Consider the following 16,863-nt stretch of genomic DNA (forward strand, 5'->3'; position numbering starts at 1 on the left):
CTATTATTTTCTAATATTATTGTTTTGTGTATTTTAAAAATTCCTTAAAGTTTTGTATTTTCTTTTAACTTTAAATTAAGATTTAGATCTCACAACATTTTTCACATTGTTTGTTCACTCTTTGTATAAGCAACTAGAGTTTTTTGCCAAGCACTAAGGGAAATTGAGTGGTAAAAGACAAGATAGTACATTCAAGAAAAAGCTTATCATTGTGATACACGAGTAAAATTTGAGTGAAACACTTAGACGAGTTGCGGGGATCTAAATATATTCTGTTATTTTAATTTTTTTAACCTTTTGCAGGATTTATCAATACTGAACAATGCAACATATTCCAATAGAGGAATCCTTCTGGAAGTTGTGTTCTCATGAGGCCTTGGTGGAGAATGTTAATGCCTTGGAGTCCAGAATTGTAAAGTTGAATGGTGAAATTTTTAGTATTAAAACGAAACATAAGCTTGACAAAAATATTTTCCCAAGGGTTAAATCTATAAGATATTCCAAATGTGAAGGTTATGGGCATGACACTCATCAATGTCCTAATTGGAATGCAAGTCTCATGACTACTAATGAAGACCTCAAGAACAACATTCTATATTTGAAAGCGAAGGAAGAAAGGACTTTGCAAAAATTAGATGCGTAGAAAAGTAGAAAAGATCGGAAGCTAAAGAGAGCACAAGAAAAGGAAGTACTTATAGAAAAGGAAGCAAAAGAAATAAGAGAAAGATAAGAGAGAAGAGAAGAGAAAGAAAAGAAAGAGAGAGAAGAGGAGGAAATGAGAGAAAAAGAAGAGAGAAAAAAACGAAAACGAAGTAAAAGAAATAGAAGAGAACTAAAAGAGAGAAGAGGAAAAAATAAAGAAAAGAGCATCCTAATTTGTCATTTAATGGAAGTATTAATTCATCTTATTTAGTTTTGTTATGTAAGTAAGAATTGTTCATCAAGAAGTAGTGGCACCAACAATGGGGAGAAGAAGGAATGATATTACCTAGGAAATATTTATTTATCAATTAGAAATGACAAAAGCAATGAAAGGAAGAAAGAATGACAAAAAAGGAAGTCCCAGACTTGGAACTTAATGAATATGTGTTTGATATTATGTTTGCTTAGTTATCAATTACTTTGGAAAGTTAAAGCCATTTTATTAGTTTGGACACAAACTTAGAAATAAATGCACATGAGTTAGTTTGTTTGTCCATTCCCAACCAATCTTTGAATAAGGATGCAATTTTGGAAACATATGCACATGAGTTAGCTTCCTTGTCCATCTCTAAGCAACCTAAAGACAATAAAGTCATAGTTATGAAGTACCTGAAAACACTAGAGTGGGGGATGGGGGTTGAGCACTTTCGTTGAATATAAGATTTTTCAAGTAATTCTTAAATGCTCGACCTTGTAAAAGATTTTAAACAAAGAATTATTTTCACGTGCTATTATGGATATTCACTGTAATGTTTGTAAGAACTTCCTTTTTAATGAACAATCACTTAGTACATGAAGCTCTTGTATTTAAAACTAAAATGCAATTGCAGGTTTAATAAGAAAAACGTTGAGACAAAAGTAAACAATAAATGCATAGATATTTTTATATTGGTTCACTCGAAATAAACTGCGTCTAGAGTCCTATATCCTTAGAGAGTTCCACTATAATCTTTAACAAGATTACAATTGAGTATTCTCACCACTCTTAGTATTCCTAGGCACTCCTGGTATCCCCCAATACACAACCTAGTTGAGTTTCACCCACTCTTGGTTGTGTTCATTCAAAATTGTTTTTAACGTGTTATTCAGAATGTACACTGCAGTGTTTATGAGAACTTCCTCAATTGAATAAGAATCGTTTAGAGCAGAAGTTTCTTGTACTTTGAAATAAAAAAGTATATGCAAGTTTTATGAGAAAAGTGTTTAGACAAAAGAATGAACAACAATTGCACATGTATTTTTATACTGGTTCACTCAAACTAAGCTACGTCCAGCCTCTTTCACAGAGGGTTCCACTATAATCTTTAATAAGATTACAACTGAGTATTCGCACCACTCCTGGTCTTCTTAGTCAGCGAATAACCTCCTGTTATCCTAGACTAGAGTATTCACACCACTCCTGGTACTAGACAACCTTGCCTAGATTTCCTTAACTCCATAGAGTTCAACAAGTGTTTGATTCTCTTCAGAATTGCAATCAACGATTGCTTACAAGTCGTTCAGACTATTACTCTCAAAGAAAAGATGTGAGTACAATACAATGCAGTCTAAACACTCGCAGGTGTTTCTCTCTTTTCTCTTTCTCTCTTTCTTACAATAGTAAGTCAATATTACAAAGAAGCTTGAGAGTATTGTTTGACTTCTTTTCTCTTTTTCTGCTTAGATTTTTTCTTTTCTTGACCTCTTTCTGTGCTTTTCTTTTGAATGTTTTTCTCATAATGAATATTTTCGTTGCATGTTATCCTCTTGATTCTTTATCTGGATGATCTTCTATATATAGGCCATCGGAGAAATGTTCGTTAGACTCAGCTCTTGGCCTTGATTCCAAGAATGCTATCATTCTTTGTTTCCAATAATAAAACTTTCTCCCCTTGAATAAAGGAGGGCAGTTGATGATAAATCCTTCGTTTTCCATTGTGATTTGGATTGTTCCTCCAAGAGGTTAGCTTTGATACCAACTAAAATAACAGGAAAACTCTAGAAAATGAGGGGGGTTGAATAAAGTTTGAAAACTTTTTGTAATTAGTGTTAGGCGTTGTTTGCAAGGGTTAGACGATATGTAGAAAGTGTTGAAAACTTAAGAATTTCTGAAAGCGTTTAGAAACACAACAAAAAATAGCAGAGTTGAAAACTCATTTTTATACCGGTTCATCCAATCTGAGCTACATCTAGTTCTTCTTTAAGGACTCTTAAAGGTTTCTACTAACTTTAACAAGTTACAATGAGTTTCACCACTCCTAGTTTTACAATAGCCCAATTGGCTAAAATCGTTTAACTCCCCTTAAGTTAAACAAATTAACTATTTTAAGTCAAACTTGATTATCCAAAAACAAAAAAGTGTTTTTAAACCAAGTACAGATGAAAAGCTCTCTTAGAGATGATATTGATAAATACAAAGTATACATGAAAAGACTTGTTACAAAAAGATTTTCTCAAAGTTAAATGAGGCACTAACAAAGAATATGTTCAATTAATTCGTTTTTGTTGTTGTTTTCTCTTCTTCATACAATCTTCTATTTATAAACAATTTTAAAAAAAAATTGTTACTCTATAACATTGACTTTGGTAGTTATTGTAGTATTTTGTACGTTGTCAAATGCTACTTTGCTTGTGTAGAGAAACTATGTTGTTGTACGAATTAGTCAAATAAAAGACATTGAAAAAACATTCCTATAATGTCTTTGTATTTCTCAACGTCTTTCTAAATTAACAGATAACTTTCGATAAAGCATCTATCCTTGAAGGATCTGCATAGATAAAGAAAAACTAAATAATAGACAAAAAATACTATTTGTACATTGGATTTAAAACATTAAACGTTTATTATAACATTTAACGTAGTTTGTGTACTATAGCATCATTTCTTTATATTGTTTAAAATAGTGTATTGTGTTTAAGATATTCTATTATTTTCATCATTTAAGATATTGTTTAGACATATATATCGTTTCGTAAGTTATCCTAAATGATTTTTTTATGACACTATTTTGTTAAATGATTTTGTTAAATTTCAAAATAAAGGATTTTTAAACGATTTTGTATTAACATATCTAAACAAAAATAATTAATTAAACACTATTTTGTAAAATTTATTTGTATCTATATATCCAAATTGGATAATAATATTAAATAAATATAATATTCTCATAATGTCATGCAATATGTACATATCATACCATAATAAATAGATTTATGAGTAAAACATGCCACAAATATCATTGAATATATAATTAATATACTTGTATATACAAATAATAAATTAAATTGAATGAAATTTGGCAATCAATAATACTACTAAAATCTAAGTTGTGAATCAATAATATTATCAATTAATTACTTTATCTTGTACACCCGTCTGTAAATATATTGTATTCTCACATGGATCTCTTAAATTCTTCTATATTTATATTTTTTTTATTCTAACTTATTTTAACATTGAAAAAAGTGAATCTTCTATCCATATCATCTTGGATAATCGAAATTTTTTTCTAATAAAAATATATATTATTAATAAAAAATCATAATTATTTTAAGAATAGAGTCTAAATTAGTCTTTAATATTAATTATCAAAATTTTAATTCATTATTATATTGTTAAATTAATCTATACTTTTTAAATGATTTTTATATCATATATATATATATATATATATATATATATATATATATATTTCTTTTTCTCCAAATGTCAAACTACATTTAAGACAATGAATAAAATATTAAGGTAAAGAGAAAGTTGTTTTATATTATATATTAAGAATTATTTCATATATTACGTGCAGTCTTAAACCAGTACCACAAGCACAAGCAACTGAAAACAAGATTGCATATCAATAAAAAATGATATGAGAATAAACAATATTTTGCTTAAAATTTTATGTATGAGATTTTTCTTTTCTGCAACAAGTTTTTATTGTCTTTTCAAATTTATTTTCAGATTTTTTTAATTTCCTAAAATATCTTAGATTTTAAAATTTATATGTTTTATTATTGGTGTTTTTAACTATGATCCAGTTGCACAAACCTTAATTTGATGAAAGACAACCTTAATTAGAAAAAATCTAGTAATCTATAAGAATAGATATCTAACTCTATAAAAACGAAAAATAAAGACATGAAAATGAAAGAGAAAATTGACCTATGTTAAAGCAAAAAAACACAGGAGATGAGATGAATAAACGTTAGAGTTTAAAGGCTGAAACAAATAATTTCTGTACTGAAAGACAGTGCTACCTATGGAACAGAACTTACAGTAGTTTGTAAAGAATTTGAGCACTGGGAAAGCACAAGGGGTGCTTCAACCTGCATCTTCATTTGACTAAACTTTAGTGCTAGTAAGGGTTTTGATAACATCACACAAGTGCTGAAATTCTGTGCTTCAGTTTTATGATTTTCACCCACAAGGCTGCTGCTTCTTCCATGATCTTCTAAAATTTGTTCAGCTCCATCATTTGTTGAAGTGAATGATTGTGATACCTTCAACGGTTTCAATGCTTGCACCCTATTAAATTTTGAGAAGACACTTTTAGGCTATTGACAGAGTCATATTCATTAATCTCTTTGTTCTTTTGAAGTTTAAAAGAAAAAGTAACAAGTTCATACACAGGTTTTACAATATCATAACTTTGTTGATTTTTTAATAACGGTTGAGAATTTAAGTATAAGTTAAAGTTCTACGTTAAGTAAAAATAAGAAAATTGAACACTATAAAAAGAAAGATTCAAACTCGTTTTAAGGTTTTGAATTTAAAATGACGTTAAATTTATGTAAGTTTGATTCAGGTCTAGTTGTTGTGTTTTTTCTAGTAAAATCCTTGTATTATTAAAAATTCAAAGAGTCTAAATTTCACATTGACTAAAATTAAAAAAGTTAAACATCATGTAAGAAGGAAGATCCATAAATTTGTTGTAAATCCTCACTCAAAACCCATGATTATAGCAAGAATGATCTATTGCTATTGTATAGATCTTTTTTTAAGAGTAATTAGTTGAATTCTAGCCTGCATTCAATCTGGCAAGAGTATTTGAGGAGGTTAGGATTATACTCTGTAGCTCCACTGCAAAATTGAAACAGTGATCATTAGTCAATGAAAACTCAAAACTCTGGTAACATAAAGTGTATACAATGGATTGTTGCACTAATTTACCTAAAACTTGGAAGTGACATTCTGATTTTTGGGCCTAACCTGTGGTCAAAGCTCAAAGAAGGCACTGCAATCAACATGGTTGTCATCAGAAAAGTCCTTATGGTGTCAATTATAATTAGAGGGCAAGCTAAACAAATCAAACACAATGAGAACTGTCATAAAACATAGCAATTTCACCCTCACACCATGGCAAGCCTTTTAGATAATTCTATGTACAGAATCATAATCTATGCTATTACTGATCCCAAATTAGTGTACACTGAATTTACAATAACCATTTGATAGCAACTAAAACAGGAAGAGGCATTGAAAAAATGTATCTTTTCAAGTAATATTAACGAAACACAATGAAGCTAGTGAAATCAAATAAAAGAATCCACTGACCAGGACTGGTGAGACTGATGTTAATATTGCATGCTTCTTCTGCATCAGCACATTTGACTTTGGTTACTTCAACATTCAGGGGATCCTTTGGACTAGAGAACTTGGCACCAATTCCAATCCTATGAAGAAATTCACTCTTTTTGCCACTCTGTTGTCTTGAGATTGCTGTGATTGTCTTTTTGAGGAATGGCCAAATGAAATATGCAAAATATCCAAAATGACCTAGACTTAGAGAATTCCCATGTTCAGTTTTATTGATTAGTGCTTTATCAAGTATCAGTGTTATGCACACAGCTTGTGGTTTAATGTCTGAACTTTAGTTTTAGATAAAATCCTCAAAACTGGCATACAACATCATAAGCAGTGTTCAAAAAGATTGAACTGCAATGATGCAATAGGTCAAAACAATTACCTTGGAAAACCTAGCCATCTGGCTTGGAAGCCCCACCTCCTGCCAAAAATTTCAGAGTTACACCAAAATGGTAAAACAATACCATAATAGAAGGTTACATATAGAGGGTGAAATCAAGGAAAACTGAGCATAGCAATTCATTCCATTCCAAATTATAGATGAAAATTTTTTAAGTGCAGTTGGGAAAGTTAGAATCGAAGGTAAACAATCGTTAGGATATGCACTAATCATAGCTATGATAGGATGTTAAGAAGTAGATTTTAAGCCTAATTCAATCCCACAAAATCGGAGTGTAAGATAAGGTTTACACTCACTTATATATTATAAATCGGTCTATCTGATCTAACAAAATCATCATCCATGAATTATTTTGCAGAACACATAAAACTTAATTCTCCTGATCTCTAGATAAAATGAAATTCAGCAATTTGTTAAACCTTATTTAGAATGCATGCATCTGGGAATTTTCTTCTACCTTTCTTCCGTGACAACAGGCGTCATCATTGTTCACGTACACCCTTGTTGCCCATCTTTTTCGTCAGAAGAAAAATACAATTACAAGAACTTCTTGATATATCAAAACGGAAAAAGAATCCTGCATAATCGCTTCAATGCAACTGCATGTTTATGCTAAATAAGTGCTTTATCTTATGCAGCCAAGAATTTGGACCAATAAACAATTCTAGAAGAAAAAATGTTCAAAAATAATGAAGAATAAATAAGCCACTGTGGCCTGAGTCTACTGAATCGCCGCAACAGGTATTATTATTATGACATCATGCATAATAATACAATGTACCAATGTTTTATGCACTCATGCATGGGTCTAGAATTTATTATAAAGTATTTATGATCTGTGAAAGCTGCTGTGTCATTTATTATATTTTGGTTTGATTAGTATATTAACATATCTAGAACACTTTGGTTATATCCTCTACAATTTCTAGATGATTTTTCTAATACTGATTAAATAAAATAGATGTATATCTTTAAAATGATACAGTAAAAACTATTTGCTTTAATTTAGTAATTAAAAAAGTATTAAGAAAAGGAGAAAAGATGATTTGAGTTATTCGTTATTAATATAAAAATGTTTATAATGTTTTATTTTTTTGGTGGCAACTTAAAGATGGTGCACAAACAAGTGTTTGAAAGCCATTCATTAAGAAAAGGGTATAAAGACAATTTTACACAGGCAAGTGTATTGGTAATATTAAATATTATTTTATCTTTTTGTATACTTTTCTTAAATAATGTTATTTTAATAAGAAAACACATAGCCACACATTAGAAGATGTAAGAATAATGTTCCTCCTTTCCAAGGCATGAACCTTATCTATGTTTTGATTGGACAAGCTACAATATAGTATAAAAATAAGGTTGAACTATTGACCATATTTATCTCAATCTTTTATTTTAATTTCTATATTTATAAATTTGGACTTTAATTTTAGAGTTTAGTTCTTATGTCTCCACTGTTTATACCGTTAAAAAAATTTAAAGTTTAATTATGGGTAAGGTGTGGGTAGCAGCAGCATCACATGCACAAAACTACAACATCCACTTTGGTTGAAAACATCTTTTGGAATTAATTTTTATATAAAACTTCATTCCAATTGAGTGCTGTTCTTTTTCATATTTTATTGATAAATAATCAGTTCAATGCTATACATATTGGTATATTTTATTTTTAGTATAATAAAAATATTTTACAAATTTAATATAAATTTTTAATCATGTTATTTTTTATTAAATTCTATTAATAATTAAAATAATTAAACAGTTTTTAACATTTAGCAATATCAGGCGCGTTTATTAAATAAAAAATTAATCTTAATATATATCATTAACATTCAAGGAAGTCTTTTTTCTTTCCTTTTTATTTTGTAAATTTAAAATTTGTAAATTGATTAAATCTTATTGTTTAATATATATATATATATATATATATATATATTTGTGTGACAATTAATAAAAATCAAATATATTTAATTATATTAACAATTAATAAAGTTCAAAATCAAAATTATTATATTAAAAATATTTTTTTTCTTATTATCCAAAATCAAATATATTTACTCCTACCACATCAAATAGTCTCACATTGCTTAGAAATTAAAACCTAAAGCGATTTAAATCCTTTTTTTTATTTCATCTTTCGAGTTACCTTTTAAGGACAAAATTATGACGAACAAAGTTGCAAAGCAGATAATACCTCAAACATGGTGATTCATCCTAACGAAATTATTGTGTCCATCGTGGGATCGATAACAAAACATTCTGATGGCATACACCCTAGTCATGACCAAATACTTTCAAGAAGAGTTGAAATCATCTCTGGAAGATGAGTCTAGACTCTATTTCTTGGACCATGTTGGGTCATATGAAGCTTTTAGAGTATTTTGAAAAAGTAGTCTAGGATTTATTTATGCTTTATATTATGAATCTAGTAGTGTAGGATTTATTTTGGGTCTTGTATTTTAGGCCAAGTATATAGGGTTTTGACCACTGAAGTCAACAAAGGGTCAATGCCCAATGTTGACCAAGGGGTCAAAGTTTCATCTAACTTGGTAGACAAGAAGGAGTGAGTTGTTCATGCCATGTGTCATCACTCTTTGGAGAGTGTTTCCTCCTTGTCAGTGGCCACGTATCATTCTAGGAATGGAGAGGATTCTCCATAGGTAATGACCACATGTCCCCCCTCATTAGAGATCATTTCGCCACTTGTCTTCCTCTTATTGAAGAGGATTTCTCCTTGTTTTCCAAGCTAGTCAAGGTGGCTCTTTAATGTCGAAGTTTATGCCTATTTAGAGACACCTTAGCCTATAAATAAAGATGTCTCCCCCTCATGTAATTACGTTTGAAATAGAGTATTATTATGCTGCCAAATTTGACTCATACTACTTTTATTAGGTCACTCTAGGCCAGACCAACCCAAGTGGCCTTCTCTAGCCACATTCCTCCAAAAGTTGGTCCAACCTCTCTTATATAAACCACACAAAATTCTGAGCTTAGCTCCCTTGTCCATCAAAGCTTCTGGACCATATCATCCTTCACCTGCCTCCATGGTTTTTCTTCTAGTTTTGGCTCAACTTAGCTAAGAGGATTGCCATAACATTCAGTCTCTTAAATGCTCCACTAGGGATAATGAAACATTCTTCTTAGACCTCAACTAGGGGCTTATGTTCCTACCACAACCAATAGTTTCACGTCGCTTAGAAATTGAGGCCTAAGGCAATTTAAATATCTCTTCCTCCTTCTACACTCCAAGACACCTTTTAAGGACAAAACCATGACACTCACCATGGGCCGATAAGGGAGCATTCGATCTTTGGGGTTGATAATGGAATATTCTTTCTTTTAAGTCCTCCATTAAGGATAACAAAAGATTCCTTTTAGTCCTCGACTAGGGGCTTATGTTCCTACCATACTCAATAGTTTCACATTGCTTAGAAGTTGAGGCCTAAGATGGTTTAAATACCCCTTCCTCCTTTCGTCCTCCAAGACACCTTTTAAGAATAAAATCATGACAAATAAGACTCCAAAGCGGACAATATCTCATATGTATGGTGATTGAAGCTAACGATGTCGCTTGAAGGGTTTGGGATCAGAATAGTGTTACTCAATGTAAGACTGATAATGGAACATTTAAGTCCTCCACTAGGGATAAAAGAACATTCTCCTTAGACTTTGTCTGGGACCTTATGTTTCTACTAGATTCAATAGTCCCATATCGCTTAAAAGTTAAGGTCTAAGACGATTTAAATATTTCTTTCTCCTTTCACCCTCCTAGGCTTATTTTAAGGACAAAATGTACCAAACAATGGTCCAAAGTGAATAATACATTAAATGTATGGTACTTGGGATCTAAACAATTCTTATTCAAGTTAAATATTTATTAGATAACATGAAAAAGGAAAATTTTAATATATGCATGCATAAGGACAGGGTTAAATATATTTTAAGTTTTTAAATTTTGATGTGAAATTGATTTTTTTTTTAATTTTGAAATTTTAATTCCAAACTCTAAAAATAAATAAATATAATCATTTTAATTCAATTACATTATGTATTAAATATATTTTTTAATTAAGATTAAAATAAAAATAAGAAAATTTAACCTAATTTATTATTTTAAAGTTTGAAGAGTAACTATATCAAATTTTTAGATAAAAACAAATTTTAATTTCACAATAAAAATATATTTAATTTTTATGTATAATGATGATATAGTGAAAAGTAGGAACATACGCGCAGGATGTTGGGCGGTTCCATACAAGTCCTGCGATCACAACAAGCTGTTACCCATCACAAAGTTCTAATGTCAGCAACAAATTGCATGTCAAAAAACATTTGAAGAAAAAATCTGAGATTAAAATATAACAAAACCTCATCAAAGACACCAACTGGACTGTCCTCATAACTTGCTAGAAAGAAACCACCAAGAGTGTATCTGCATGAAGGGATTCAATTCAGAAATCACAAGTTTCAAAATAAACTTTTTTATTACAATAGTCAAAAGCCAGATACAATTTTGTAAGTTTGTGTGTTTCCATGAATTGAGTTGAAAGCGTCGTGACAAGTTATATTAACTTTTAATACACACTTTTTTATGTCAATTTATAATTTCTAATGTGAAACTTCGATATGATCTGAACAAAAATATAATTCAAGACTTTGGTAAAAGAAGTTTGTCATGCTTGTTTGTCTTTATTATAGTATTTGAATTTTGTTACAAATAAATATTGTTGACAAAACTATAAGCATCTTAATGGTGATATATGTAATATAAGCAAAATAAAGTTGTAAACTCACAACCTAAATAGTACAAATGAGGCGACTTAAAACATGTAAATTATAATTGTCAAATTGAATATGGTATTAATCCAAAAAGGTTTGAGAAAAACGAGGTTGATCTTTACAGTAAAATAGTTGAAAATAAAAGAGGTTTCAAACCTCTACAAAATAATAGTCAGTAATAGAAGAGGTTAAAACCCTCAACAAAAAGACCTCTGCAATATAAAATGGATACCAGAGGTCATTGAAAACCCCCGCAAATTAATAGCGACGACTCTAATTGCGGGGGTTTGAAAAACCCCTGGAAATTAATTTGTGGAGGGTAAAAACCTCCGCAAAATGGAAAATAAACCTCCACTAAATAACCGTTTTTTTGTAGTGCCTCCACCTACTCTTCAACGATGAATTCTTTCCTTTTGAATTATGATTGATAGAAATTACATGTAAATGAAATAGTTTAGAAATCCTAAGTGTTGAAACTTACAAGGTATCAATCATTTTCTTGAACCATATTAAAAAAAAAGTGAGATTAAGTTTTAGATATAATTGTTATGCATATTATTTTTATAACAATCCAAATATTGTAAAAACAAAAAAAATTATCTTGAATTTCACATGATATAATGCATCATAATTGATATAACAAACTATATGATATAACAAAGTTGTATTTTAGTAGTCTTGCACAATACACCGCGAATAAGTATTTAACAACACTGAACTACTCGAGAAATCTTTTATTTGATGATTTTTATTATTTTATTGTCAACTATTTAAACAATAATATATTATCTTATATTAAAAGTTGGCTTAACTTTATTACGTGTATTTATAGCAATGACTCAATTTTTTTCTTTTTTTTTTGGAATTTGATGTAATGATAAACTAACAAGTTAATAAATCACTCGCTTTTCTTAACTTACATATTTATTGTTTGTTGTTTGGGATTTGATGTAATGATAAACTAACAAGTTAATAAATCACTCGCTTTTCTTAACTTACGTATTTATTGTTTGGGTAAAATGGAAAGAAATAAACCTAAAATCTAAGTCTAATTTATTCTCACTAAACCTTTTTGTAAAGTAGAGATATTCCTCCATTAATGTAAATTATAATATCTCGTTATGTAATCTCCAAGAAACTCTATCTTCTTCAAGCCTAGAGAATATGACTAAAATAGGAAACAAGGCAGAAACTCACTTCCCTTTTTAACTCAAACTAATTAATCTCAAGAGCAATTGGAAAACTAATCAGTGTTGAAATTGAATCTCCATTTTATAAAGCAAGTAGAATTTTACCTACCCAAAGGCTTCAACCAATTTGAATTCTTTGGGAATGTATGCTCGAGCTTTCTCTGCTTTCACAAGATGGAGTTGATACCAGGCACTGATGATACATATATCAGAAACAGAACCAGTTAGTTAAACTTATACAAACAAAGACAGACCAAAACATAGTAACTACAGAAAACATGTTACACTTGCCTGCCTCTAAATACCCATGGAGGTTTGCCATATCCAGAAGAAGATCTTCCCTCAACAGCTTCCATATATGAACACTGAATGATAAATCGACAACCCAATTGAACAAAGCTGAAATCTGTCAGAAACAGATCAGAAAAACCAGTGTGAATTTCTGTTGGGTATGAGAATGAATGCATTAACATTAGGGAGGCAGAACTTACATGATTGAGTTTGGTGGGTGAAGAGATGAGTGAAAGAAGCAAAAGGGAAGGTGTGGTTATGGATGAAAACTGAAGAAATGGAAGATGGAGAAATGGTGAAAGAAGAGTGAGAGAAGAGGGTAAGGTGTGGTATGGTACAGAAATTATGATTGGATAAACAGAAATTCTTCATCCTGCGTGTCCTTTTGTATGGACATAAAACTACACTGGGACAAGGTTTGGCGCCAACAGAAAGTAAAAATACAAGGCAAAACTTTTTAGATGTGTAACTTTTCATTTTGGGTGCTGTTACTTTAATACCCACTAAATTATATTATTTTATTTTTAATTTAAAATCAATACATATTATTATATTATTATTGTTATAGAGGATTATAAAGTAAGCGTACTTTTTTAGAATGTCAAAGTATTACTTTTTTATTCTGAATTTTTCTAATACTTAAGAAAAACAATAATATTCTCACATTTTAGTTGATTCATCTGAAATAAAAATGTCATTTTATTAATATTGGATTGGTTTTAAATAAAGAGTGGGTGTCCCAACACCTTATAAAAATATAAAAAAACCAAACCTGACCTGTAAGAAATTGTGAGAACCTGATAATTAGTACACATTAAATCAATCTCTGATCACTATTTAATGCACCGTGACACGTCAAAATGCACTCACCTTTCCACTGCATGCGCCTGCCATGTGTCACGGTTGGAGCATTCTGAGAAGGTTAGTGGGAGACAAGTGGCGTGTGGAGGATGGGGAGTTTATTCTGCAGGGAAAGAGAAAAATAATTCTGGAAAAACTCTCCCTCTTCCTCCTGCATGCTTCATCTTCTTCTCAGAATTTATGCTTCCAAAATTCTCTGCCCTCTCTCTAAACTGTTTTCATCTTCTTCCTAAGAAAATTCACCAGAAAACCTTTGATCTTGTTTCAGACACCATAGAAACCTTCCCTGCACTGTGAACCTCATTCTGATCCGAACAGAATTGAGAACTGAACTGGTAAGTTCTCATCTCTGCACCTTCGTCCATTTGGTTCATGCACACCAAAATTCTGGTTGCATGCATAAGTTAGAAGTCTGATCTGCTTACGGTTTTGGTGTGTTAGATTAAGTGGAGGTGGTTGAGTGAAAGTCTGATAGAAAGCTGTAAGAGCACGAAAGAAACTCTAAACAATTGAAGTGAACTGCTTGATAAGGTAAGGGAAGTTTATATGTTTAATTTATACTGTTTGATTTATGATCTGAGATGCATGTATGGAAAGCATGATGTTTGAGTATTTTGAAACGTTTACTGATATGGAATATGATTTCTGGTTTGTTTTGCATGTGTGAAAAATATGAAGTTGAGTTGTTAGAAATGATCACTGATATCTGATATGCATTCTGGTTTGGATGAATCTGTCATGAACTGATACGGCTTGTATGAATTATATTTGATGTTGAATTTGTTTTAAATGCATGTTGAGTTGATTATGGATGAATGGAGAATGGCTATTGTGTGGTTGGAATGATTTTAAATGTTGAAATCTGCATGATGATGATGTTTGAAGGGAATTAAACCTGAAATGGAAGTATAAAGTTGGAAAATGGAAATCTGGAAAAATTCTGCTAAGTGTGAAAAATCTAAATTTTCTGATCATTCTCTGTTGCTAAAAGGACGTTCGTCACTGTACGGTCTTAGACCGTTCGGTTTTGATTAACATGACTTAGATTGGAATTCATTCATTTGGAATGAATTCTGCTCGAGAACGAGCGTCCCCCAATTGAGTGAATGAGCGTTCGTTCTGCTCAGTATAGATCAATATTTAAAACTTTATAAATAAGTGACGTTCGGTCTTAAGTCGAGCGTTCGTCCTCAATGACGTTCGGCCTCATGTCGAGCGTTCGTCCTTATTGTTGTTCGACCTTATGTCGAACGTTAGTTCTAGAGAGCGTTCGTCCTTAAACTGAACGTTCGTCCAAAGTTGGCGTTCGGTCCTATACCGAAACGCTCGTCCTATAAAGCGCTTGGGTTATAACCAGCGTTAGTGCTGATTCGTGCTTGGTCATTGACCTAGCGTTCGTCCACAGCAGGGTTCGGTTTCTAACTGAACGCTCGTCCTTATTATTGAATTCTGAGCGAACGTAATTGACGTTCGTCCAAAGTAAATTTCTGAACGTTCATTCATTGACAGTAAGAGTTGTTTCTGTACTTTAAATATTCTGGTTATTTATCTAAGTTATTCTGTAAGATAATTATTTCTTTTGATTCAACCTAAAGTTCTTGTACTCAACATCTTCTAAGTATTATTCTGAACTTCTAAATTCAATCTCATCTAAATTCTTTAAGAATTCTTAATGTCCATCAGTGAATAAGAGTTCGTTTCTTTTGTTCAGAAACGTGAAATCAAAGGTTCTGTAATAAGTTCGTTTTATTTGAGTAAAGAATGCATGACGTTAATGTTAAGAGAGTGGAACATAGAATGAAAATGTGAAAATGAGAAATGTTTAATGTGGACGAATGATATGTTGAACGAATTATTGGAATTGGATTTTTACGAGCGTTCCAGGGAGGAACGTCTCTTATATGATTGAATATTGAATTGGTAAAGTATGACTGTGGTTAGTTAATGCTGGCTTGGTCCATCCTGATATTCCGTGATACACCTCTTCAAGTAGAAGGGGGTAGTCATGCGTGGGAATGGCAGGAGGTCCTTAGTCCATAAGTTAACATGGGCGACGTAAGAACGGACTTACCTCGAGTGGCAGCTGTTTGGTGTTACCCAGTTACTACACCACTCGGGTGCAAGGACGCCTGTAACTACATGGTTCATACAGTCCGGACGGTCTGTCTTATTATATGCCTTTATATGATTATTATTTGATGAATTACATGCTGTATGTGTGTTTAGAAATGTAACTGTATGTGTTGATTGTATAAATTAAATATTATAAGCTTACCCTTGCATTTCCATTGTGTTGTCTACTGTACATGTATACTCCGTCTTGTCAAATGCAATGATCATCCGTTGTGGATGTGAGCAGATGGTGGTGCATCCCTTGAAGCAATGCTGGAAGAAGAAAATTTGGACGACTCCAATCTGGTTGAAGTTGAAGTAAAGGCCGAGCCTTAGAGTGCTCGTTTGATTTAGGCTGTACATGTTAGCATAGTTATAACGTTCGGCCACCTATTTTGTAAGGCCGTTCGTCTTATTCATCTCTGATTGTATTTTGGTGCACGTTAGTTTATGTATTTAAGAGCGTTCATTCTTGGTTTTATTGTATGCGTTTACACGCGTCCTCTGTACTGATGCCGTTAGGCTTTTCAATCCAGTTTTAAATGCAAAGACTGTTTGTGATTACTGTTAATTGTAATTAATTCTGAATTATAGTGATTACTGTATTTTGGGATGTTACATTAGTGGTATCAGAGCAGTTTTGTTCTTCTAAGGACACTGTAGGGTTATGAGTGCACTGTGTTTTGCTGTGTGCTTATTGCATGTTTAATGAGTTATTATTGTTTTAACTCTTGGACATAACTAATGCTCGTTTGTTTTTCTCTGCATCCAGAGAACAAATGGCACCTAGACTTCCTCCTCCTCCTCAACCGAATGAGTCCGAAACGTCCAACAACACTAGATTGTTGGAAACCGTGGTGGAAAGATTGCATCAACAGAATACCACGTTGCTGGAGCAAAACGCCACCTTGATGCAGCAAAACCAAGCTGCTATGCAAGGTTTGGAGGCCTCGCGTGTCAATTCT

General features: G+C 31.5%; 1 protein-coding gene and 1 long non-coding RNA gene across 4 annotated transcripts; one reads left to right on the forward strand and one right to left on the reverse strand.

Annotated features, from left to right (window-relative positions):
* Nucleotides 1-4,823: 4,823 nt before the first annotated feature.
* LOC124840442 (protein NEOXANTHIN-DEFICIENT 1) lies at nucleotides 4,824-13,286 on the reverse strand. 3 transcript variants are annotated; one of them, XM_047316498.2, is made up of 11 exons: nucleotides 13,126-13,285; nucleotides 12,926-13,040; nucleotides 12,744-12,827; nucleotides 11,034-11,097; nucleotides 10,896-10,942; nucleotides 7,120-7,174; nucleotides 6,645-6,683; nucleotides 6,233-6,407; nucleotides 5,849-5,912; nucleotides 5,702-5,758; nucleotides 4,824-5,203 (listed from the first exon to the last, which is right to left on the reverse strand). In XM_047316498.2, exons 2-11 carry the CDS (start codon nucleotides 12,988-12,990, stop codon nucleotides 4,936-4,938), a joined length of 918 nt encoding a protein of 305 aa, XP_047172454.2. In that variant the 5' UTR covers nucleotides 12,991-13,040; nucleotides 13,126-13,285; the 3' UTR covers nucleotides 4,824-4,935. The 3 variants fall into 3 exon arrangements, with proteins under 3 accessions (XP_047172454.2, XP_087965420.1, XP_087965419.1); XM_088109294.1 differs by having other exon boundaries at nucleotides 12,926-12,999; nucleotides 13,126-13,260; XM_088109293.1 differs by lacking the exon at nucleotides 5,702-5,758 and having other exon boundaries at nucleotides 5,888-5,912; nucleotides 13,126-13,286.
* Nucleotides 13,287-13,721: 435 nt separating this feature from the next.
* LOC148201426 (uncharacterized) lies at nucleotides 13,722-16,462 on the forward strand. The gene is made up of 3 exons (XR_015785118.1): nucleotides 13,722-14,121; nucleotides 14,228-14,317; nucleotides 16,146-16,462. It is a non-coding gene; the product is annotated as an uncharacterized LOC148201426 (long non-coding RNA).
* The last annotated feature ends 401 nt before the right edge of the window (nucleotides 16,463-16,863 follow it).

This window comes from Vigna umbellata, chromosome 3, assembly GCF_029865625.1.
Source record: "Vigna umbellata cultivar VRB3 chromosome 3, Vumbellata_1.0, whole genome shotgun sequence".
Lineage (NCBI taxonomy): Eukaryota > Viridiplantae > Streptophyta > Magnoliopsida > Fabales > Fabaceae > Vigna > Vigna umbellata.

What these genes read in the sequence shown, in the direction of transcription:
- LOC124840442 (XM_047316498.2), bottom strand. Translation starts at nt 12,990, where the DNA reads ATGGAAGCTGTTGAGGGAAGATCTTCTTCTGGATATGGCAAACCTCCA. An exon ending in CCATGGGTATTTAGAGGCAG is followed by an intron (nt 12,828 to 12,925) that starts GCAAGTGTAACA and finishes ATGTATCATCAG; the next exon opens with TGCCTGGTATCAACTCCATC. An exon ending in AAATTGGTTGAAGCCTTTGG is followed by an intron (nt 11,098 to 12,743) that starts GTAGGTAAAATT and finishes CCCTTCATGCAG; the next exon opens with ATACACTCTTGGTGGTTTCT.